At 55.2% G+C, this 22687-nt stretch overlaps 1 protein-coding gene across 3 annotated transcripts; it reads left to right on the top strand.

Annotated features, from left to right (window-relative positions):
- The first annotated feature begins 3440 nt into the window (after positions 1-3440).
- On the top strand, positions 3441-18723 carry AIF1L (allograft inflammatory factor 1 like). Of its 3 annotated transcripts, XM_081280163.1 has the most exons (6): positions 3441-3630; positions 3786-3847; positions 13271-13337; positions 15826-15867; positions 17209-17371; positions 18426-18723. In XM_081280163.1, exons 1-6 carry the CDS (start codon positions 3600-3602, stop codon positions 18511-18513), a joined length of 453 nt encoding a protein of 150 aa, XP_081136289.1. In that variant the 5' UTR covers positions 3441-3599; the 3' UTR covers positions 18514-18723. The 3 variants fall into 3 exon arrangements, with proteins under 3 accessions (XP_081136289.1, XP_081136288.1, XP_081136287.1); XM_081280162.1 differs by lacking the exons at positions 3441-3630; positions 3786-3847 and adding an exon at positions 8282-8408; XM_081280161.1 differs by lacking the exons at positions 3441-3630; positions 3786-3847 and adding an exon at positions 12546-12764.
- Positions 18724-22687: the final 3964 nt, after the last annotated feature.

Genomic DNA, 22687 nt, shown 5'->3' with positions numbered 1-22687 from the left:
TCTCCAGCTGGTGACATGTCTTTTGATCCTTTAGTGCTGGTGGGTAGCCAGGCCAAGCTGTGGGTACACGTGTGGCAGTGCCTCTGTAGATGCCCAGCGAGCAGGTGGAATGGACGTGGGCCGACCCCTCCTGTCCACACACAGGGAGCCTTGCTGAAGTCCCGGCACCACGGCACCACTTTCCTCTTGGCTCGGGGGCGAGGGGGACTTGTCAGGCAAAGTCCAGGGGCTGGTGGAGCTTGAGAGATAGATAGAGAGGCCCTCAGTGGACCTTTGGTTTAGGTGGAGACACGGAGGCAGGAAATAGTGATCTCAAAATAGTGTCCTGCTGGGTGGAGAGGCACACACCTGTGATCTCAGCCACTCAGAGGCTGACACAGGCAGATCACAGCTCAGGGCCAGTCTCAGCCACTTAGACCCTATCTCAAAATGAAAAAGGGCTAGGGACTTTGCTCAGTGGTAAAGCATTCCTGGGTTCAATCCCCAATATGAAGAAAAAAATTTAAAAAAAAAAAGTTTGCGGCTGGCCTGGGCAATTTAGGGAGACCCTGTCCCAAAAAAAGAAAACTAAAAAGGGCTGGGGGTGCAGCTCAGTGGTAGAGCACCTCGAGTTCCATCCCCAGTACTGTAAACGACAACAACTGAGTCCCACAGCAAGGAGCAGGGAGGGAGGCTGGTGAGGACACGGGGGCAGGGAGGGGCATTCTGGACAAGGCAGCAGTCTGGGGTTGGAGTGGGCCTGGCCAGCATGGGTCCCTCTGGAAACCCCGGTGGAGGATGGGGTGGTAGAGCACACTCCATCAGGGTTCCCCGCCACAAGCCCACAGCGTTTTCTGAATTGGTTTAGGCAGAAAAGAAGAGTCTGTTGGAAGGACCTCTTGGAACCCTGGGGTGGGAAAGGCTGCCCTGCCTTGGGGGCAGCCTGAATGAGCCTGCGTGGTTGGGAGGTCTTGTTCCTACTCTCTCCACCTCCTCTCTTGATCTCGGCCTCTGCTTCTCTCTCTCTCTCTCTCTCTCTCTCTCTCTCTCTCTCTCTCTCTCTCTCTCGTTAGCTCAGGTCTTTCCCTTTTGCAGATCAACTTTCTTAGCTCTTCTTGTACTTGATGGCAGAGGACAACCCCACCCCAGGGCTCTGGGTTTGCACAACATCAGGTCAGATTCTTGCAAGAGACACTAAGGTGGACACCTGTCCTGGCTCCAGCTTCCCGGGAGGGATCCACCCAGCTGGATTCAGAACCCTCCTCCCTATTCAGGATAACGAGGATCCTAACTCAGTTCAAATCCACACAATGAGAGATGGCCCAACAACTGGTCCGGGATGGCATGTAGAGGAGGGTGCACTCCTCCACAGAGATCCTTAAAATCAAGGCAAGGTTAATGTGGTCAGCACTACTAAGCTGAGCTTGGGAGTGTACATTTCAGGCTGGGAGGGAGGCGGTTGCTCCACTGGGAATTTGGTAATAGGGGTCTGATGTGAGCAAGGCTGAGGAGATAGGGGTTCTTCAAAGACCTCCGGGACAGGGTCTGAAGTCCCTCCGGTCCATACCCACAGCTTCCCTGTTGACAGACCTTCTGATGCCTCTCTTGGCATGGCATGGGCTCAACAAAATCCAGTCCCAGCATCCTGGTGGGTGGAGAACAGGCTTCCTCTCCATCCACGGTGATGAACGGCGGGCCTGACAGCTTATGACTCGAGTGACTGATCATGCTTGATGTGTGCAGAGCCACTCTCTGGCCTCAGAGGTGGGGTTGCTCACTGCTGGGTGGAATGTGGCAGCTGCTGAACATCTGGCTAGCAATGCAGCCACGCAGCTGAGCAGTGGGGTGGCTTCTGTCCCACCGGATGGCTGAGCCAGGTCAACCAGCCCAACTAGCCAGGGTGCCAGGCTTTCTGAGCCTGGATCAGGAGCTGCATTTATGAAGACCCTGTTCAAAGTCCACTCGCTTCCTTGGCCTCCAGGTAGACAGTCTCCCATCTGCCAGGGTATAACTCCCAAGTCCTGCTTCTCTCCAGGCTTTTATGCTCTGCTCAAACCATTGAGAAAAAGTTTTAACAGCCCCCACCTAGTGACATGCTCTTGTTTTCCCCACTCTGAAGAGAGGATTGAGGCTCAGGCAGATCAGGTCCCTTGACCATGGCCATACAGGTTGTCCAAATCCAAAATCTAGGAGTGAATGGACAGAGAGTCACCAGGAGAAACTGGAGCTGGCCGTGCTGGGGAGCTGGGGACTGGTCCTCAAATGACTGAGCTGACTTTGGCCACATGCCATTCTGCCTAGCCCCACTCTGGGGACAGCCTGGCCATTACTCTCTCCACTGGCAGTCAGGGGGAAAAAAAAAAAAAGATGATCAGCTGGTCCCAGGATCCCAATTCTTTTTGTTTACTTATTTTTTTAAATTGTAGACAGACACGATACCTTTCTTTCTTTCTTTTTTTTATATGGTGCTGAGGATCGAACCAGGGCTTCACATATGTGAGGTAAGACTCTACCACTGAGCCATAAACCCAGCCCCCAGGATCCCCATTGTAAGTGTTCTGGTGGAGACAAAGTCTGTGGGGAGGGAGAGTCCTTGATCCAATCATGTGCTGATGGAGTCTTCCTTGGACCAGGTAGGTAGTGCCTGTCCATGCCAGTGTCCCCAGCATAATGATTAGGACTGGCCCTTCCACTCTCAAACTCTTCTGGTTTGGACACTAGACTTCATGGCCACTCTAGTTACAAAGTCCCCAGTTCTTTTAAGTTTTAGGTGGACACAAGATGTTTATTTTACATGTATGTAGTGCTGAGGATTGGACCCAGGGCCTCTGCATGCATGGCTCTACCACTGAGCCACCACCCCAGCCCCAGTCCCCAGGTCTTGCATCCTGAGTCCTCCTCTCTGGGTTTTTTGGCTACTTTATGGTTGCCATCCCAGGCTTGGGCTTCCCTACTCTTCCGTAAAATGGGCATGCCCGGTCCTATTTCACAGAACTTTGAGAGTGCAATGATTGGTGTGCAATGCCAAGCGCCTGGCACACAGTGGGAGCCTAAGACAGTTCTATTAACAAGACACAAATTCATCTAATTGACTTAAAGGGCCTTGGTGTCACAGTGGCACTACTGCGCAAACAGCTTCAGTAATGCGACAGCCTTCATTGGCTGAACGCGTAATCCGTGCCTCGCGACCGCGCTTGATGCTCATTCGGGTCCTGGTCCCACGAAGTGTGTACCCAGATCGCCAGGTGGACTCGCCGCCAAGGTCCAGGCAGGGGTGGGGAGGGAGGGGTTGAGCGCGGTCCGCGCACTGCATTGTCCCGGTCCTTCAGCAGAGGGGCGGGCGGCTGGCTTCCCCGCCAGCATAATAGCCGCTTTGATGCCCGCGGCCGGGGAGTGGAGGGGAGGGGACCTGGGGAGCGGAGGGGAGGGGATAAGGAGAGGGAAGGGGAGGGGACGCGGGGCCCGGGCCGAGGGAGGGGTGTGTCCGGCCGCCGCGCGGTTCCTCCGCCCCTCGCTCCCGCCGCCACCAGCCGCCGAAGCTCGGACCAGGCGCCAGTCTCTCCTCCTCGTCCCCCGCGGTGGCCGCCAAGCCCCGAGCCGGCGGGAGCCCGGCGCTCATCATGTCGGTCGCGCTCAGCAACAGGTTCCAAGGTAGGTGCCGTGTCCCACAGCCATCCCGTGCGCAGCGTCCCCACCTGTGCGCGCGGGGCAGACCGCGGGGCGCGCGGCGCGCGGGAACCCGGCGCGAGAGGGGACGCGTGGCCCGGGAGCCCCGCTACCCGGCCGCTTCTTTGTCTCTCCTCTAGGAGGAAAGGCGTTCGGCTTGCTTAAAGCCCGGCAGGAGAGGAGGCTGGCGGAGATCAACCGGGTAAGCCGCGGCCCAGGGCAGCGCGCGGGTCGCGCCAGCTGCGCGCCTCCGGCCCTGGCGGTTCCCACTGCCCTGCGGTGCCGCCTTCAGCCAGGCAGTGTCCGCCGCAAAATCTACCCTCTTCCCCCCCTTCCCCGGGGCTTCCCTCGGTTGCCTCTCTGGCCCCAGCCCTTTCGCCTCTGACTCCAGGTAGGTCCGCTCCACCTCCCTGCTCGGGGCCTGGCGTCTCGGGTTGCAAGCTGTTACCCTCGCTAGGGCGGTGGGGCCCTTCCAGGAGCTGCTGCCAGCCTGCATGTGGGCTCCCTGCAAGCCCGCCAGGGACCCGCGCAGGGTTTTGGCGCCAGAAGGGACTCCCAGGCCAAGGCTCTCCACCACACAACATAGGCTCTTGGTTCAGTCAAATGTTGGCGGTTCCCCGTGGCCTCCTTCTTACCACTCTGCCCCAATACACAGCTTCTTTCCAACTTGTAGGAAAGGTTACTGGGGGGACTACTTGCTTTTCTTGATGGTTTTGGTGAATTTCTATAAAGAAATCCTTCCAGCTGCTGCCAGGCACACAACAGGAGCTCTACATAAGTTTGGTTAATGATTCTGTAAATCCTAGGAGATGAGGAAAGGTTGTCAGGGACTGCTTGGGTTGGTCAAGGTCAGAGGCACCACAGCAGCGCACTCCAGGGTCCTGCAAGACCTGGCCTGGGACATGTACCAGCTTGGCGGTCTTCAAGGGCCTGTCACCTGGGGGCAGGGTCACTGTGAGGACTCAGTGAGGGCAGGTGTGCAGCCTGCATAAGCCAGCACTGGCACTGGGGAGGCACCCGGGAGGGTACTAGAGGTATTTGCTGAGGAAGGCGTCTCCCAGGCTGCTTCCTAACTGAGGGCAGAGTTGTGCCCACTGAAACAAGCCTGGCATTCCTCCTGCTGGCTCTTTTGGGCACGGGGTGTCTAGCGCCTGAGCCCAGCTTAGGGTCCTAGGTGGAAGCTGGTGGAGGCTGTGGAGAGGTGGGCTCAGGGCCTGGAGCTGGGTAAAGGATTTCCTCTTGCCAGCATCTTGATCTTGATTTCCTCCTAGTTTTTCTTGGATGGCCTTGAAGTAGGCGGCATGTCTCTTGTCATCCACTGAGCTATGGGGTTCTCTGGAGGGCTCTGGGCACCTCAGGGTTCGTACCATGTGGATCTTAGCTGAAAGATGGTCTGGACATCAGGCTGAGGCTCAGGGGTCCTGGCCTGCCAGGCTCCTTCCCAGCTTGTTCTGCACCAGGCTGACCTCGGTCTTGGCTACTCTAACCCTCTGGACAGGAGCCTGGGACCCTGACCTCATACAGCCCCCGGGCCACTTGGCTGGGTGGGGTTCTGAGCTGGCTGGATCCACCCAAAGCCAGCAGGACCCTGAGCCAGAGGCAGCTGCAGGGTGGGGGTGGGGATGGGGGTTAGGTGACTGCATTTGGATGGCCAAGGAGCTGAGTGTATGGGACGTTCTGTGCCCACTCCATACTGTGGATGCAGGTAAGGGTGCCTGGGATGGGGTTGTTTCAGGAAAGGGACCGGCTTGGCTTAGAAAGAGGAAGGGTTGTGCTATCAGGGACTGATTTCGACAGCACTGGGACTGGAGATAGTGAGCAAGAAAGGGCTGTGTTCTAACCATCTCAGGGCCTTAATGCCCAGAGAGGGCAGGCAGCTAACTCCAGGACTCACAGGATCCAGCAGTAGGGCTCACAGTCTAGTGCCCTGTCCCTGCCTAGATGCTGTCCCAAGACCCATTATGTGAGTCCATGCTGCGACTCAGGGTATGGGCTCCTAGTAGAAGGAAGCTTCAGGATCCAACTGGAACCTTGAGCTGTTTCCGGACCACAGCAGGTCAAGGTGACCACACTAGTTTAGAGTCATGAGGAAGCTACCAAGCACCGGTCCCGTGACCTTGGGCAAGCCACCTCACCGCTCAGGGTCTCCTTTGCCAAGAAGATAATGGTGGTTGTGATTTTTCAGGGAGATAATCTGTGTAGAGTGCAGGTGGGAGGTCAGACAGCTGTCAGGATTGTTGTCATCTGTTTGGGGCCTCAGGGTTTAGGGAGTGGAAACCTGGGATATTCCTGAGATACTGAACCGCCCATCCTGGCTGCTTCTCCCGGCTGCAGTGGGAGCAGCGGGCCCTGCCCCCTCCAGTGCCCCTGCATTAATCAGTGGAGATGCCCGGTATCACCTGTAAGTGACGCCAGTGGCTCAGGAGGCTGAGGCAGGAGGATCGCAAGTTCAAAGCCAGCCTCAGCAATATAGTGAGGCTCTAAGCAACTCAGTGAGGTCTGTCTCTAAATAAAATATAAAAAAGGGCTATGGCTCAGTGGCTAAGTGCCTAGGGTTCAATTCCTGGTACCAAAAATAAAATAAAATAAAATCATTGGAGATGACCAGATCCTGAGAGTTGTTCTGCTTGAGGGTCTGAGTCTGATTCACCCAACACTGTGGCCTCAGTGAAAGATCCTGGAGTAGAATATTCTAGAGAGAACCAAATCGGCAGCCTGGACAGCCTTCCTTTGGGTGCAGTTTCACTGTGCTAGAGAGAATTCTGGGGGTGGGTGGAGCAGAGCCCAGTGGCCCTGTGGAGGCTGGAAACAGTGCAGGTCAGGGTGTCATGGCTCACTGCTTGGGGGTTGCATGACCTGCTGCTGTTCCCAACAGTTTGGGCACCAGTTGGCTGCTGCTTGGGGCAGAACCCCCCTGGGCTGGCAGCTCTGAAGGGCCTCTCTGGGCCAACACACTTGTTTCCTTTGGGGCCTTTCTCCTTCCCTGGTGTGGGCAGCTTCTAGAAGACCCAGTCTTAGCAATTTTTATTCTAAGAGATTTTAAAAGAGTAGAAGAAGATCTGGGTGTGCCTAGAGGTCCCGGTGGGGATAGGGAGACGGGGGCCATACGTATTTTGCTTTATTTGGTTTCACTTTAGTTTCTGCCAGTGTCTCCGGGGCAACTAGAAGGTGCCAGTGCTGTACCAGGCATGCTGTGGGCACAATCTCAGCAAATGTCACTTTTGCCCTACGATGGCTGCTGTTCTTCCCATTTTACAGGAAACAAGGCTGAGAGGGGTTGAGTAGATGGCCTGGGTTGAAACAGCCACAGCTTGAACCCAGACCTTTGGCCCAGGCTCCACTCTGGACTGGCCCCTCTGTGGGTGTCCACCCCCGCCCCTGTCCTGTGTGCGAATGGGCATGTGCACATTAGTACCGCTGGAGGGGCAGGCTCAGAGGGTACCTCCTACTCCTGTCACATAGCTGGCATTCCCCGTCTCCTGGTGGAATGTCGGTGACCCCAGGCCAGCAAGGCCTGGCCTCAGATGGCAAAGGGAGCAACTTTCTCTAGCATTGGGTCTGGGTGGGCCTGTGCCTGGGGGGAGTAGGAGGAGCCGGGAGGACAGCAGGGCTGCTCTCGAGTTGGCCGGTGGGCAGCCAGGATCCTTTACTACTACAGTGTGAGCTGTGTCCCTGACCTGGCTTGTCATCTCACGGACCCCCTTCAGCAGAGCACTCCATCCACTGTCAGAGGCTGTCAGTGTGGATCTCGAAACATCCCGCGGGGTGAGGATCACCGTGACTCGCGGTTCAGAGACTCAGCCCGATGAAGTCAGCTGCCCAAGGTCACCAGCCAGGAAGTGGCAGGGGCAGGTCTGTGTGACTCCAGATGCCCTGGCCCCTGTCCACCAGGTGGCTGCAGTCTGATGGTGACACAGGCTTCTTGTTTATGTGGATAAGGATCTCTGGCTACTATCCTGAAGTCCCAGCCCTCCAGGGTCAGATGGAGGGCACTCAGCATCCCTTGTCACATTTAGAGGTCCAGTGGTGCCATCTTCACTGGAAGGGAGCTGGCAGGGCGGGCTGGGAATCTCTGCCCAGGGTGTATGTGCCCTTGGCCCCCTCTGGGACATATATGACCTCTGAGACCTGACCCAGGAAGGTACACAGGTGCGTCTCTTTTCCTGTACCACTCTCTCCCTGCCTAGGTGAATGTGCCCAGTTGGCATTGCTGGGTACCCTTCTCTCTTGTTCTCCCTTAATATATTATAAGGGAGATGGTGATAAGTAGCCACGTGAGCCTCTGGGGATTTAGTGTCCCCGGCAGGTCCGGTCAGTTGTGACCTCGCTGTGGCCATGTCACAGTCAGCTGGAGATGGAATTTCTGCAGGGTTTGCTTCATTTATGTGGTTGCTGGGGTGTTTTTCTTGAGCTCCCCATCTATTGGCGAGGACACAGTGTCCGGATGAGGCCCCAAGCCCTGTGGAATATGAGCCTGCTGTCCTTGTGGGTGCACATTACAGGCTCCTGCTATTTGCCAGGTGACTGGGAGGGCATTTGTGGCCTGGCCCTGGCCCTTTAAGAGCCTGTGGACTGCGTTGGAGGCCTCCTGGCCTTGGAATGGGGCTGCCTCTCCTTGTGGTTCCTGCCCAGGGTGTCAGCTGCCAGCCCCTTGGATGGCCTCCAAGATGGTGGTATCTGCCCACCCTAAAATTCTGCTGCGGCTCATACATAAAGACAGGCCTGGAGGGCCGGGAGCAAGGGTCTGTGAGAAGGTGCTAGAGGTACCAGCCCCAGAAGGGGGTTAAGTCAGAGAGCTGTGGGCAGGTGGCAGGGTTCCAAGGCGAGCAGGGGCCGCCAGCCTCCAGTGGTTTTGGAATTGGCCCATCCTGGGCCTGAGCACCTGGACAGGGCTCTGGGGTAGTGGGGTGCACCCATGGGCATCAGAGACTGTGGATGACCGAGCAGGCAGCAGGGAGCCCATAAGACTGGGGGACTGTTCCCTGGGGCTGCAATGGAAGCCAGCACTCTGTCCCCTGTGGATGGCTGGCACTGGCAGTCAGTCAGGAGCCTGAGGATGAAGTGAAGCCTGCCCTCCATGACAGAATGTCAGGAGGACTTCCGGGCACGTCCAGGCAGAGAGAGCAGTGGGTGGGGGCTTTCTCTGTGTGACTGGTCTCTTGGGACGGCTTGAGTTTGGATGATCCCAATGCAGGGTAGTCATGGCTGGCTCTTCCTAAGTGTTGGGACCGGGCTCTTCCAATGCAGAGAGCTCACTTAATTCTTGCAGCAGCTCATGAGGAGGTCCTTCATTGTGTCTGCACTGCAGGTGAAGACACTGAGGCCCAGAGTGGTAATGCAAGTTGCCCAGGGTCCCAGAACTACTAAATGCTGGAGCCGGGATTGGCACCCGGGCAACCTGATCCAACCCCCCCATCCCTCTGCCCACACATCCTGTGCCCAGAGTTTATCTACATGGGGCTTCCTGGCATTGTGACTTTAGGCAAGACCGCCTCCTTTCTGGAGCTTGCTGTCCCCATCTGTTGAACAAGGAGAGCAACGGGGTGCTCTGAGGAGGCCCTCTGGGGTCAGTGCCTGGGCAGATGTTTTCATTCTCTGCTGCCTTCCTGTTTGCACCTGTAGGGCACGCGGGCCCTTGAGCACTGACAGGTGGGCTTATTGCTTCCTGTGCAGCCCCCTCATGCTCCCACCTGCTTGCATTTCCGTAGTTTGGATGCGGGGAGGGGTTGGGAGGAGACTGGCATAGCACTGCGAAAGGCTGTGCCCTCCGGAATAACCGGCTGCAGCTGTCCTGAGTAAAGCTGCCCGCAGGATTGGCTTTGCCTAGAAACCTGTGGCCAGGCTCCCTTCTCCTTATTTGAAGCGGGGACAGTGGAATGAGACAGACCCTGTGTCCTCTTGAACAAGTTGAGCTACCTCGCTGAACCTCTGCTGTCCCATCTGTCAGATGGGTTCATAGACAGTGGGAGCAAGAAATCACAACCAGCCTGATCTAGGGAACAGCGGTCTGATGACTAACGGTGGGCTGTGGGGAGGGGAACCTCATTGTGCAGACAGAAATGTTAGAAATCAGTAATAATAAGGACCTAACAGTCATTTAGCACGTCTTAAGAGCCAAGTGTTGAATCTAGCACTTTACACATACTTAACCTGCATGCTATAGTTCTTGGGAAAGGCCTAAATGGTAGATATGAGCTTTTTTTTTTTTTTTAGATTTAGGTGGACACAGTATCTTTATTTTACATTTATGTGCTGCTGAGGATCAAACCCAGTGCCTCATGCATGCTGCCTGCTAGATGAGCGCTGTACTACTGAGCACAACCCCAGCCTTAGATATGAGCTTTTTTAAAATTCCTTAGACAAGGAAACTGAGACATAGATAAATGAAGTGATTTCCACAAAATTACCAAGTGGATTCCGACTTGGGCTTTCTGGCTCTAAGCCTGCCTTCTTTATGATTTTTTGCTTTTGTTCCAAATATCTGGGGTGACTTCAGTCTCTCCTCTGCCCATAGTCCCAGGGTCAGAGCGGCCAAGGTGGGTCCTGAATAGAGAGGGTGCCTGCTCCCTGGGCAAGGCTGTGCCCAAGGCCAAGCAGGGATGTGGAGGGAGGATAGCTGCAGGGAGAAGCTGGGCTGTGTGTGGGCAGGAACTCCAAGTCTGGAGCCGGTGGGAGCTGTGTCCTGCCCCCAGCCTGCCTCCCCCACCCCCTGCCAGGGCACAGCTGCCCTACACTCGGGCAGGAAGGCTGCCCACCCACTCATGAACCGGTCAGCTGCCTCCCCTGCCCTGGCCACTCTGTGGTCCTAGCATTTGTCATTGTTGGCTGTGAGGAAAGACACGAGACTGTTCCCTGAGTCCCTTCCCACCTCTGTCACACATGCACACACTTTTGCAAAGCAGTCTGGTGGTTTCAGGGGGGAGAGGGGAGGAAGTAACTGTGGGCCAATGGCATCTTTGCCATCCTTCAGCAGATGCTATCGAGTGCCTACTCTATGCTGGGCATTGCTGAGTGCTGGGCACCCGGCGATCCCAGTACAAGAAGCATGTCCTCCTGGGACCTGAGGCTGAAGACCTGCCTCCTGCCAGTGTCCACTTTCTGGAAGCCTTCCGATCCTCAGCTGTGCACAGGCTGGAGCCCAGGCAGCACCCCCTGTGGAGTTTATTCCAGCTTGGCCCCTTGCTGTGCAGCACAAGTTATTTATCTTCTCTGAGTCCCAATTCGTTTGCTCATCCTGGAAATGTTTATTGAGCATCTATATGTGGATCCTGTGTCCTAGTAGGGGACACAGTGGACAGTAGCCATACCAAGCAATGCCAGTGGAAACCGTGCCAGGGGCAGCTCATCCCACGTGGAGCACGGCAAGGTGGATTAGAAGCAGGGACAGCCTGCAGTGGACAGCATAAATGGGGGGTGGGGGCGATGGCCTCATAGAGGTGATACCAGCCAAAGTCTTGAAAGAGGTGATGGAGAGAATCATGCGTAGATGTGGGGGGCAAAGGTCCTGAGTTGAGAGTGAGCTGGGCACACAGGAGGCACAGAAAAGAGGCCAGGGTGGTTAGGTCCCTTACTAGTGGTGGAGGGCAGGAAGGGGGTTCTTAAATTAAACAGTGTGTCAGATGGTGCCCTGTGCTGAGGAGCAAGCTCTCTCTTGGTGTAAAGGTGATCATCCATGTCCACGTCCCCAGCGGCTCTGCCTGCTGAGAGCCTGGCCCCTGGGGGCCAGTGAACAGAAGCCAATTTTAGCTGCTTCTGCAGTTTGTGCTTGCTCTGGTCTTGCTCTCCGCTGCTGCCTTGTTGTTCTGGTCTGTCTGTGTGCAGGATTTGTCTCTAAGACCAGGAACGTGTCTCTCTCCTGAGCCCACAGCCTGCAGGGGGGGCCAGGTAGACCCAGATCCTGGGGTGGTTGGTACCTATGGGCTGGGGCTGGGGCAGGATTGTCAACCAGAGCATGGGAGCCGAGAGGCCTGCAGAGGCCTGCAGAGGCTCCCGGATGCTGGGCCTGCCTGTGTTCTCGGGCCTCCCCCCAACGAAGTTCCAGTTCTTGATAAAGTGAAGGAAAGGCAGGGTAGTGTAGTGAGCTGGGCCTCGGCTAAATGGATCCCATGTTAAAATTCAGAGATGGTGAGCTTCTGAACTCATGGCAGCAGTCAACAGTAATTGTCTAAAAAGCCTTTATTGGCAAAATGCAAACTTGGCAGTCCCCTGTTCCTGTTCCCCTTGAGCTCCTGACTGCTCCCCCAGGTCTGGGCACCTCCAACCTCAGCTGGCTCTCACTGCGCAGATGAGGGATCTGGGACCCTGGGAGGGTCATGGTTTGTCCTCCCAGGTCACAGACAAGGGTGAATTTTCCAATTTTTTGGTCTGAGAATGGGGTAGGGAAGCAGTGGAGGAGAGCAGGGAGGGAGTCAGGATCAAGGGGAGTCCTCGACAAAGCCAACCCCGAGTGGGGCAGTTTCCGGGTTGCAGGGAAAGAAGGACCCAGTCCAGCTAAGTAGAGGCGGGACCAGTGATGGCAGTGAGGCCCCAGGGAGGGTTGACCAAGCCAGCTAGACCCTGTGGGCCCCGGGCTGCTCTCAGTCCAGCTGCAGTTGGGCAGGGGCCCTGCAGACTGGCAGACCCAGGTTCCAGTCCAGCCCTGGGCCTCCTCGGCTATCTGGGGACTAGAGTCGTGTTAACTTGTAAAATCAGAGCAGAGCGTCTGGGAAGACCTACTGAGCTGACACAGTGCTGGCCACAATCAATGTCTAAGCAAATGTTAGAGGGCAGCCAGACCCTTCCCACAACCCCTGGAGGGAGCCATGTACTGGGTGGGTTTCTCCCCTCGAAGGGCCCTGAGCTGAGGTGGAGGAGCCACAGAGAGGCCATATTCTGCCTCACACTCACCATCAGACCTGCTCTTACTGAACGTCGGTATGGTTCTCCCGGGGCTGGTCCCTAGGGAGGCGCAGGTGCCCAGGGAGGTGAATGCAGCCGTGCCATTTCCCACTAGGGATCGGAACCCGGACTGCCTTCTAGTGATGCAGTTCTCGCCACTTCTCGCTGATTTGAGCCTCTCCCAGCATCTGAGGGGCAGCAGGCTAGAGATTAAAACCCCCGTTTTACAGATGACAAAGCAGGTGAGAGGGGAATGGACTCCAGAGCTGTGGCAGGGAAGATACTAATGTGATACACTGATTGATAGGAGAATCACATAGACCCAGCAGAAGTCTCTGGTTATCCCCAGCTGGTGGCTAAGGCAAGAGAGGTGCAGGGGCAGTTGATTGCTGGGATCCCATACCTATGGACTCAGGGATGGACCCAGGCGCATGGCTGGGGCCCTGGGCTTCCTGGATCCTGGAGTCAGGGCCTGGGCAGGGGTCCGTGGCACAGGCCCCCTGCCAAAGCTGAGCAGTTTCATAGAGCAGACCCTCCAGGCACCTCCCCAAGCTGCTGAGCAAACTTCCACCCCAGGGTAGAATGGGGATTCGCCTCTGGGGGTTGACAGGAAACCAGGGCCAACAGGACGAGCCCTGCCTGGTCATGCCTGGCCGCCCAGCAGGAGGGAAGGCAGCCAGGCTCTGGGGCCATGTGCCAGGGACTTCTGTCCCCAAACCCTTGCTCAGCTCTGTTCTTGCCTCGGTAGGAGTTCCTCTGTGACCAGAAGTACAGTGATGAAGAGAACCTGCCAGAAAAGCTCTCGGCCTTCAAAGGTGAGCTAGGGCTGGCTGCCCTGTCATTCTGGGGAGAGCTGGGCTGGCCCTTCGGCCCCTGGCACACGGGACTCCTTAACCTCACAGGACTGGCCTCTGACCGGTTCATCCAGAATGTTCCTCTTCCTGGCAGGCTTCGAGGCAGGGGTCCCCTGAGGACTGAAGCAGGCCCATCTCCCTGCCACTGTGGGCCCCTTGCCTGCAGGCCCTGCCCCTCTTTCTGGGCCGCCCAGCAGGACTCAGGTTGGCTCCTGCCCGCCCTGTCCAGCCCCGCTCGCTCCCGGGGCCCAGCACACAATCCGCTCTTTGTGAGCCGTCCTTGCCTCTCCCCCTCAGCAGTGGAGCGTCTCAGGAGCCCCTGTGGAGAATGGACGTTTGTGTCACCACAGTGGGGCAGGGGGGCAGAGTTTCTGCCCATTGAATCCCAGCAGCACGGGATGAAAAGAAAACAGGCCCTGGGAGCCCGCGTGGGGAGAGGGGCAGCATAAAGGTCCCTCTGTTCGGGGCCCTGGTGCTTGGTTCCCAGCCCGCGGCTAGAAAGGAGAGGAGCTGGCATATGAGGAGCCAGGCAGACCCACCTTTCTCGCCCCAGGGAAGCACTTGGGGCACTGGAGCCCTGGACTCTACAGAGGACACTTGGTAAAAATCCCAGAGGATGCAGCCCCCTCCCAAGCATCTGCATTGTGAGTGTCCTCCCTGCTCCAAGCAGAGGACCTGCCAAGTGTGCCTCGAATTGCTTAGCTCAGTTGTTCTGCGGCAGGACTTGGATGGCTAATAATATGCATAATAGCCGGCAGGTGCCCGTTCCCTAGCAGCCTGCATGGTGAGCTCCCCAAATCACCCCATCCCCTAGGAGGGAGTTGGTGCAGAAAAACAAAGAAACTCAGGCTCGAGGAGGAGATGAAGTGGTGTCCTGGGCAGGCAGTCCCAGGCTCACTATGGCAGAGTCAGCCGCTGCTCACGACCAGGATGCTATGGTGCTTTTTTTTTTTTTTTTAATGTTTTAATTTTAATTTTTTTAGTTGTAGTTGGACACAATACCTTTATTTGATTTATTTTTATGGGGTGGATCGAAACTAGGGCCTCGCACGTGCTAGGCGAGCTCTCTACCGCTGAGCCACCACCCCAGCCCCTGCTATGATGCCTTTTACAGTGAGGCCTGGTGGCGCACACCTGGAATTCCAGTGACTTTGGAGGCTGAGGCAGGAGCATTGCAAATTCTGGGCCAGCCTTAGCCACTCAGCAAGGCCTTCAGCAACTTAGCAAGACCCTGGCTCAAATGAAAAATAAAAAGGGGTTCAATCACCAGAATGGTGGGGAAGAGCAGGGGAAGAGAAACAGGAAAAAGACCCCTGTGCCCCAGGCAGCCGATCCCCTCCTCTCTGGACATCAGCAGGTCTGCTGGGAGGAGAGACAGGGTCCCAGGGTCTAACGTCCTCTACTTGTCTTCCTTGAGATGTAGGATTGGGTCTGTTGGGCAGGACTGGGACCACAGGAAGTCATGTTGGAAAGCAAGCGACTGGAAAGGTCTTTGAATCATTCACTTATTTGCTGTCCAAGTGGGCGCTCACTATGGCACAGGCCCACTGCAGGCCTGGGAATACGGCGGGAACACTGCCGTGCCATGGGATGGTGGGGCAGGGTGGGGAGCAGGTCACGCTAGGCACTTTGGAGAAAAATGTACCCTGAGGAGGGACAGGAGTGTTCAGTGGTGATGGAGGGGCCTACTCAGAAACAGGGGTGGGGGACCCCAAAGACATGAGGAATGGGCCTGGGACTACCTGGGAGAACAGGTGGGAGTGGGTGGGAGCCAGGAAGCCATGGGCTGGGGTGGAGGGGTGGGTGCTGGCAGGCCACCCAGAAGGTAGCCGCTTTTCCTGCTGAGGCAGGGTGACCATGCAAGGCTACATGGTTTATGGACATACTGTCCTGTCAGCAGATGCCAAGCTCATCACCTTGCCTCGTCCACCCTGCTGCTGGAGTTCCAGTACTCCTTGACCCAGGAATTTTAATTCAGAGTCTGTAGGTGAGGTCTGTAGGGAGTGTCTGCCACCATGAGCTATTGCACGCCCAAGGGCGTTTCTGTTGGTTTCCAACCTGGGGATCTCTGGGTCACTGGGACACTCTGAAACACCCTTCCTGCCTTTGCCCTAACCCTTGGACTTAAGTCTCCAGGACAGAGAATCTGTTCCAATCACTTGGCAGCAGATTCAGATGCAGATGGCCCATGGGGACCCAGGAGGAAGCAGCTGCCTTCTTAGTACCAGGGTCAGAGTGGCCCCCTGCTGTCTTCCCTCCCAGGTGCTTGTGGGGGTGATGCAGGCAGAGCTGTCTTCAGAAGAGACCATGGCTGAGGCCACAGGACTCCATGGCTGAGGAGGGCAATGAGGGCTTTCCAGGACCCAGTCAGCCCCCTCCAGGGGCCCTGAACCCCACAGGGAGAGATGCCGCTTCCAGGCTAATGCCAGGTGTTGCTTCTCGTTTTCAGAAAAATATATGGAGTTCGACCTCAACAACGAAGGCGAGATTGGTGAGTGGCCTGGAGGCCGGGGCAGGGGCGCAGGGTGGTTGGAGGCCTGAGACCCAAAGCTCCGGCCTCACCGGCAACAGTACAACAGGGTCAGGCTGGTTCAATCACCCCCATTTCACAGGAGCAGAAACCAAGACTCAGAGGTGAAAGGACTTGCTTGGGGTCCCCAGTTGTTGAGGGGTGGGCCCAGAGCCCAGCCTTTGGTTCTGAATAGGTTCTTCTGCCTCATAGCTACATGATATTCCATCACAGGAATGGACTCATTTATTTTGCTAACACCCAAGTATTGACCATTCAGATGATTTCCAATTTCGACCATGGTGATCCTGTGAAGAGCATCTTTGTACATGAATCTTGGTCCATTTGCTGGTTATTTCTTCAGAGTAAATCTCGCACATGAGCCTTCTGAAGCATCTGCCCAAGCTTCCCTCCGGAAAGGTCTTGCCGGTTTCCAGTCTGATGGGCAGCTGGGGCAGCCCTGTTGCTGTGTGCTGTAGGAACTGCCTGGCTCTGAAGGGCCCTGGACAGTCTGGCACCTTCCCGCCTGCCCTGCCTTACCACAGCGCTCACGGCCCTTAACTCAGCCCCTGCCCAGCCCTGCTCCCGCCCTCCTTCACTTATCCATTGTCCACCGCAGAACAATCCTGCGGAAGTTGCCTCAGATCTCGGTGGTGGCCCCTTGGGGTATAGTGACTTTTTGGTGCCTCCCTTGTTTTTCTTGAATTTTGTTCTTTTGTTGCTTTTCCTGCTCCGAGGGATATTTTTGGCTCTCTCCCCCTTCCATCTGAGGCCCACTTGAAGACAGCGTGGTGGGAGTGGCAGGTGGCAATTAGTCACCTGACAAAGCTGTGCCCAAGAGGCTGACTTTGAACGCCCACTCCCTGACCTCCCCACTCCCACCGGGCAGTAACTCTCTGGGTAGCAGGAGGGTGGGCACTGGGGCTCACTCTAACCACAGGGGACAGCAGAGATCACTATAATAGTGTGAAGTTCAATGGCTCCATTACTGAGCATCTGGTCTGAGCCAGAGCTTTCCGGGTATCATGCCTCTGAATGACCCCAGCAACCCATTCTGCTGTTGATGAAGCAGGGTTCAAGCTAAATGGTCTGCCCCGGTAGGTCCCGCAGCCAAGGATGGCAGAGCTCTATCCCTCCTGGAGTCTGACTCCAAAAGCCCAGGTTTGTAGCACTGGGCCCGGGATGGAGGAACACTCGTGGCTGCTGATGCAGGGAGCAGATCTCCCGCCAAGCATTTGGGGTGCAGGAGGGGAGCCTTCCTGGTTTCTGAGCTCAGCCTCAGCCGCCTGTCTGCACTGAGTGGACCTGCTTTTCCTCCGGCAGACCTGATGTCTTTAAAGAGGATGATGGAGAAGCTTGGGGTCCCCAAGACCCACCTGGAGATGAAGAAGATGATCTCGGAGGTGACAGGTGGAGTCAGTGACACCATCTCCTACCGAGACTTTGTGAATATGATGCTGGGGAAACGGTCAGCTGTCCTCAAGCTGTGAGTACCTCCCTGTGGGCCTCTGAAGGCACAGCCATTCCCTGGCCAGTGCTGGGGACTTGATTTTTCTGAGCCTCATATCCCTGCCTGTCAAATCGCTGACACTGGCGATGAGTCTGTCAGCACTTCCTGGGCTCAGTTTCCTCATTTATAAATCAACCCTACTGCCGCCGGGAGGGTTGTTGTGAGCATAAAACAGAATTGAAATCAGTTCTAAAAAGAGGCAGAGTTTGAATCCTGGTGCTATTACTTGTGACCCGAATGACCCTGATTGAGTTACCTTAGTCAGTGAGCCTCAGTTTCTCCATCTGTGAAATGGGATGATATGCATCTTCCTCAAGGCATTTTCCTTCGGGCTAGTGGGATGACACAGGGTTTCAGCCTAGCGCCTGCTCATGGCCAGCCGCTAACAGGGTGGCTGAACTCATGCCCTGAATGTTCTTCCCCACTGAAGAGTATTAGGGAAATTCCCTGGAGTCTTCTTGTCATTTGTCACAGCTGAAAAGGAACCCTACTTGGCTTTTATGACATAAGATTCATTTTTTCCTAAGTACAAAAGTACACTATACCTGTCTCATTTTATGAAGGAGTTCACCAAAGACCTAGGAGGCTCAGTAGTCAGTTCACGACCCCCTGGTTCAGTCGCTGAGGACCAGAGAGGCTGAGGGCCTAGCTCAAGTCGCTCAGCTGGGAAGCAGCAGGCTGGTATTCAAATCCAGGCTGTTCCCCTCAGAAGTTCCATTTGGAACCCCTTCCCCATACTTGGTTAGGCTTTTGAAGACCCCAGTTTGCTCAGACAGCAAGGATAGGGGAGGGCGCTTGGCCTAGAAGTCTGAAGGCTCGAGCCTCACCCCGCCTCCACGTGTGCTGCCTGTGTGGCAGGGGAGTCACGTTACCGCTGTGAGCCAGTGTGGGCTTTCATAAGGATCCCCCAGAGGACAGATTCGGGGGGCACTCTGCAGACACGAAGGCTGGGGAGACCTTTCTGGATGAGGAAAGGGATCCTAATGCTGTTGTTTTGTTTTTCTCATTCTTTCCTCCGTCTCCAAACCAGAGTCATGATGTTTGAAGGAAAAGCCAACGAGAGCAGCCCCAAGCCAGTGGGGCCCCCTCCAGAGAGAGACATCGCCAGCCTGCCCTGAGGACCCCCTGCCTCCCGCCTTGCTCTTCCTCCCTCCTGTCGCGCTGCCCTTCCCGATCCCTGTGATCTGTCTTGTGCGTTTGCTTGTTCGTTGTGGTGTGTTTGTTTCATCATCTCTTTGTAAAGCACAGATTATCTGCCTTAAAGGGGTTCTGGGTCGGGAGTCTTTAGCCTTGGGCCCCATCCCTCCCTTTTCCCACCTGCCCATGTCCTGCAGAAGGGCTGACAACAAACCAAAAACAGGGCAGGCAGCCAGAAGCCTGTGTCCCCCACTCTTGGAGATGAAGCCGTCCATCCTTCCAGAATGTGTCTGAGCTGAATTCAGGCTCCAGACCTGGCCCTGGTGAGGGAGACCCTGGATAGGAACAAGGCTGCAGGACCTCCTTTGGCCTTTCTTGGACAGCTCCATGCCTCCAGAGCTCCTGGTGGTCCAGCATGTGGCCCCAGCTGACCTCCGCCCTGGTCCATGTTTCTGCTCATCCTCAGGGACATGACGGAGGTGGGGAGGAAAGGAGCTTGGCAATTTGAGTCCCTTAAAAAGGGACCAGAAGGAGCCCTGTAGCCTTGCTTCCTGGTCACATCTTTACAGGCAGCTCAGAAAGATGGTGCAGCCCCACTGACCCTTGCTAGGGCAGTAGAAGGCTCCAGAGGCAGAGGTGAGGCCAGGGGTTTGGGGGAGGGTACTGAGGGGACCAGGATGGGAGGATGAGGAGTCAGTGCCCCTGGAGAAAAGCACTACTGTGAGCCAGGAGCTAAGGCCCAGGAGGTGGCCTTTCTAATGGAAGCCTGCTTGACCCAACTGCTTCTGCACTCGCCTTCCTCACACCATGTGTTCATTCATTCAGCAGATATTTATTGAGCACCTGCTACAAGCTTTAAGTCCTCCCACTTGGACCTGACATGTGCTGTGTCCACTGACTAACCTATGCTCCCTTTCCAATTTTCTCAAAACCTTGAGCTTGGGATTGAATTGAGGCCACCCTGGGTCCTTTCTTACAGACTCATGGGATTTTAGGGCCCTGAGCCACCCTGTAGGCCAGTCCTCTCTGTGCGGGCCCACAGGGGTTAAGTGCCTTGCCGAAAGTCAGGGGGTTAATCTGGGGTGGAAGAGCCTGGACCAGAGTCCAGGTGGTCAGATACCCCTGTCCACACCTCACCTCTGCCTTGGGCTGCCTTATTCACTGTTGAAAACAGGGAAGGGGTGGGAAGGGGCAATCTCCTAGGTCAGTACTTGGGGAAGGCTTCACTGGCTCTGAAGGCCCTGGCCAGGACTTGCACTCCCCAGGGCCTCTGAGCTGGCGTTGGGTCTTACCTATCGAGCAGGTCAGTCTCCGCAGTTCTGCCTGCCCTGCAGCTTCCTGGCCCAGTCTCAGAGACCTGCTTCTCAGAACTCATGCAGGAAGTCCTCAAACTTGGCCCCATGTGTTCTGGGTTCCTTTACCCTGTGCACTCAGGACTTAGATGCACTCACTAAACATATTTATGAAACACTTGCTATAGGCTAGGAGTTCAGAACCCACAATAAATGCACAGACTCATGGAATGTAGAGTCCAGGGGGAATTCCAACCCAGACAATGACAGTGAGATGAATGTTAGGAAGAGGGTGACTGCCCAGCAGTCCTGAGGTGTCTGGCTTGGCCCAAGCCTGGGCAAGAGTCTTGGAGAAACCTTTGCAAAACCTTAAGGATTGGAAGGTGGAAAGGATTGGGAGTTGTGGCTCCTTACAGGCCCATAATCAAGGGCCCAGGGTGCTGCCCCTACAGCACCCTGAGGGAGTAGAGCAGGCAGGGTAGGAAGACTTGGCCAGGAGAGTTAGTCCTCTGGTCTCAACCAGTTTAGGAGCAAAATTTGGCTATGAGTGGCTGATCTGCAGCCTAAGGAGCTGCTTCAAATACACAGGACTAGTTGAAGTTTAAACCCCAGCAACATTCCTCCCTGTAAATATATGATCCTACCCCACCCCCACCCTGCCTTTTCCTCTCCTGAGGTATTAGATTAGCTCCCATTCCTCCTCTCTCTGGGACAGACTGGGACCTTTGGGGAAGAGCAAGCCTTCCTTGACTCCCCATCTATTTAGTGTGACTGTTCCTCTCTGAGAGGAAGACAGAACCAACTAGATTTATTCCAGTGGGTTCCTGAGATTACAGAAGCCTCAAGGGAGGAGAGAAAAAGGCTGCACCTCTAGAATCTGGAAATGCAGGGAAGAGGGGTTCTCTGCATGCACGTGGGGGGAAGTCCCATCTGTCACTTCCTGGAACTCAACCCCTTGGGAAAGAGGTCTTAAGACTGCTCGCTGGGAAGGGGATCTGTGTGTATTTCAGGTTGTGGCTGTTGGCACCAAGACTCTTCTCTGACTAAGGGCTCAGCTTCTTGGGACTTTTAACTGTCTTCTTTCTGAAAAAGACCAAATTTAACTAATGTAACCAGCAACACAGGGACTGCTAAGTATGGCTTTGTCCCTATGACTCAAAAGGAGTTTGTCAGACAAGTTCAGGTGAATGAAGCTGTGTGTATGTATGTGTGTGTATAAGTACATGTGGGGGGTATATCACCTGTACAGATTGAAAATAAAACAGACACATTGACCAGTGGCTTTCTTGGTGTATCTTGGGGATGGATGAGGGCCAGCAAACGCAGAACTAGCTTATACAGCAGCAGATTTTTAAGTTTTTTATTTTTTCCTTTTAGTTATACATGACATAGAATATATTTTTTAACTTATCATGCATACATGGAGCCTAACCAAACAGAGAGTGGCAGTGTTATGCTCGAATCTGGGACCCCCAAAAGACCACCAGAGACCCAAGATCGATGTTAGCAGCAAAGAGGTGTTTATTGCGAGCTAGCTCGGTCCTCCGCATGCACACAGCAACTGGTGACGCTGAGAGGCCCTGAGCCCAGGGTTTGCAGCAGTTTTATACATTCTTTGGAGAAGGCAGGGACCCCCACATACATCATAGCATCTCTTAGCAAATCATCACACACTGCAGGAAAATCAAATAACAACTCTAAAACATGATTAGCACATTCACTGGCGGGAACAAGTTGGGTAGGGGTGATTGGTTACTACAAGAGGGATTCATTTGAACTGATTGGTTTAAGCCAAGAGGGGTTTCCCAACACCATAAACTACTGGGAGGGTCATCTGGCATCCCGGGTATTTCCCTATCTCATGCTGATTGGTGGCTGCTAGGGAGTTGCTATGGGTCCCCACCTAGCCTGACTGAGTCAGGGACACCTAGTGCAGCAGATCTCTCCTGTAGATAAACAACTTAGCAGGGTGGGAATGTGCCTAGGAGTGCTCTGTGGGTCTTTCCAAGGACAAAGGTCATGTCGCTTCCTTGGACAGGCTTTGATCTGAGGTAGAGGCTGGTTTTTCAGCAGAATGTCCCTGCTCCCCCAGCTGACTCAACTTGCAAGTTAAGAACCTCTGCCCTAGAACATTTATAATTCTGCAACAGAAATCTCTTCTAGGTAGGACTGTACTATCAGCCCATTCCATCTGAACTCTGGCTGAGGGCCACAGGAGAATTTTCTTAACGTCCCTGATTTCATCAATAAAATGTTAATAAACCCCTAGGTGACTAGGAGGCCTTGAAGGTTAAACAACATGCCATCTAATGTGTTTTCTGCAAAACTCAGCACAAATTCTTTAGTGACCAGAAGTGGATATGGCTTTTACTCTGGAAATGATTACCTTGACAGGAGTAAACAAAGCTGACCTTCGGTGTCCTTTACCCTCCCCATTTTTGGCTTTTGTCATTAGACAGATAAAGTCACCTGTGGGGAGACCCTAGTCTACTCACTTTGAACTTATCTGTTTCCTTCCCTCAAAGCCCAAGCCCTCAAAAGCTTTCCCCTGGAAATATCTATAAAGTTCCTAACTCTGGATCGGAAGATAAGAACAGCCACCCACACGTAAGAGTTACTGTAAGACTTCCAGGGAATAAGCTTGTACTGCAGAGGCACGGCGCCGCCAATGAATGAAATGAGCCGGTGCAGGCTGCGCACGCGGGGCAGGGAGAGGTCCAGGGCGCAGGCGCGCAGGGTCACGCCACGCCCCTTGTCGGCTCCCGTTGGCCAATGAGGGCCCGGGCGGCGAGCGCGCGGCTTCCCTGGAATCCACCACTGACGTCACCAACGCGCGCCGGAAGTTCGCATTCCGCCGCGCGCC

The sequence above is a fragment of the Spermophilus citellus genome (genome assembly GCF_964194105.1).
Source record: "Spermophilus citellus genome assembly, chromosome: 2".
Classification (NCBI taxonomy): domain Eukaryota; kingdom Metazoa; phylum Chordata; class Mammalia; order Rodentia; family Sciuridae; genus Spermophilus; species Spermophilus citellus.
The sequence above is the reverse complement of the archived record's forward strand: the minus strand, read 5'-3'. Positions and strand labels throughout refer to the sequence as shown.

What these genes read in the sequence shown, in the direction of transcription:
- AIF1L (XM_081280161.1), top strand. Translation starts at nt 12,561, where the DNA reads ATGGTTCTCCCGGGGCTGGTCCCTAGGGAGGCGCAGGTGCCCAGGGAG. An exon ending in AAAGCTCTCGGCCTTCAAAG is followed by an intron (nt 13,338 to 15,825) that starts GTGAGCTAGGGC and finishes TCTCGTTTTCAG; the next exon opens with AAAAATATATGGAGTTCGAC. An exon ending in CAACAACGAAGGCGAGATTG is followed by an intron (nt 15,868 to 17,208) that starts GTGAGTGGCCTG and finishes TTCCTCCGGCAG; the next exon opens with ACCTGATGTCTTTAAAGAGG.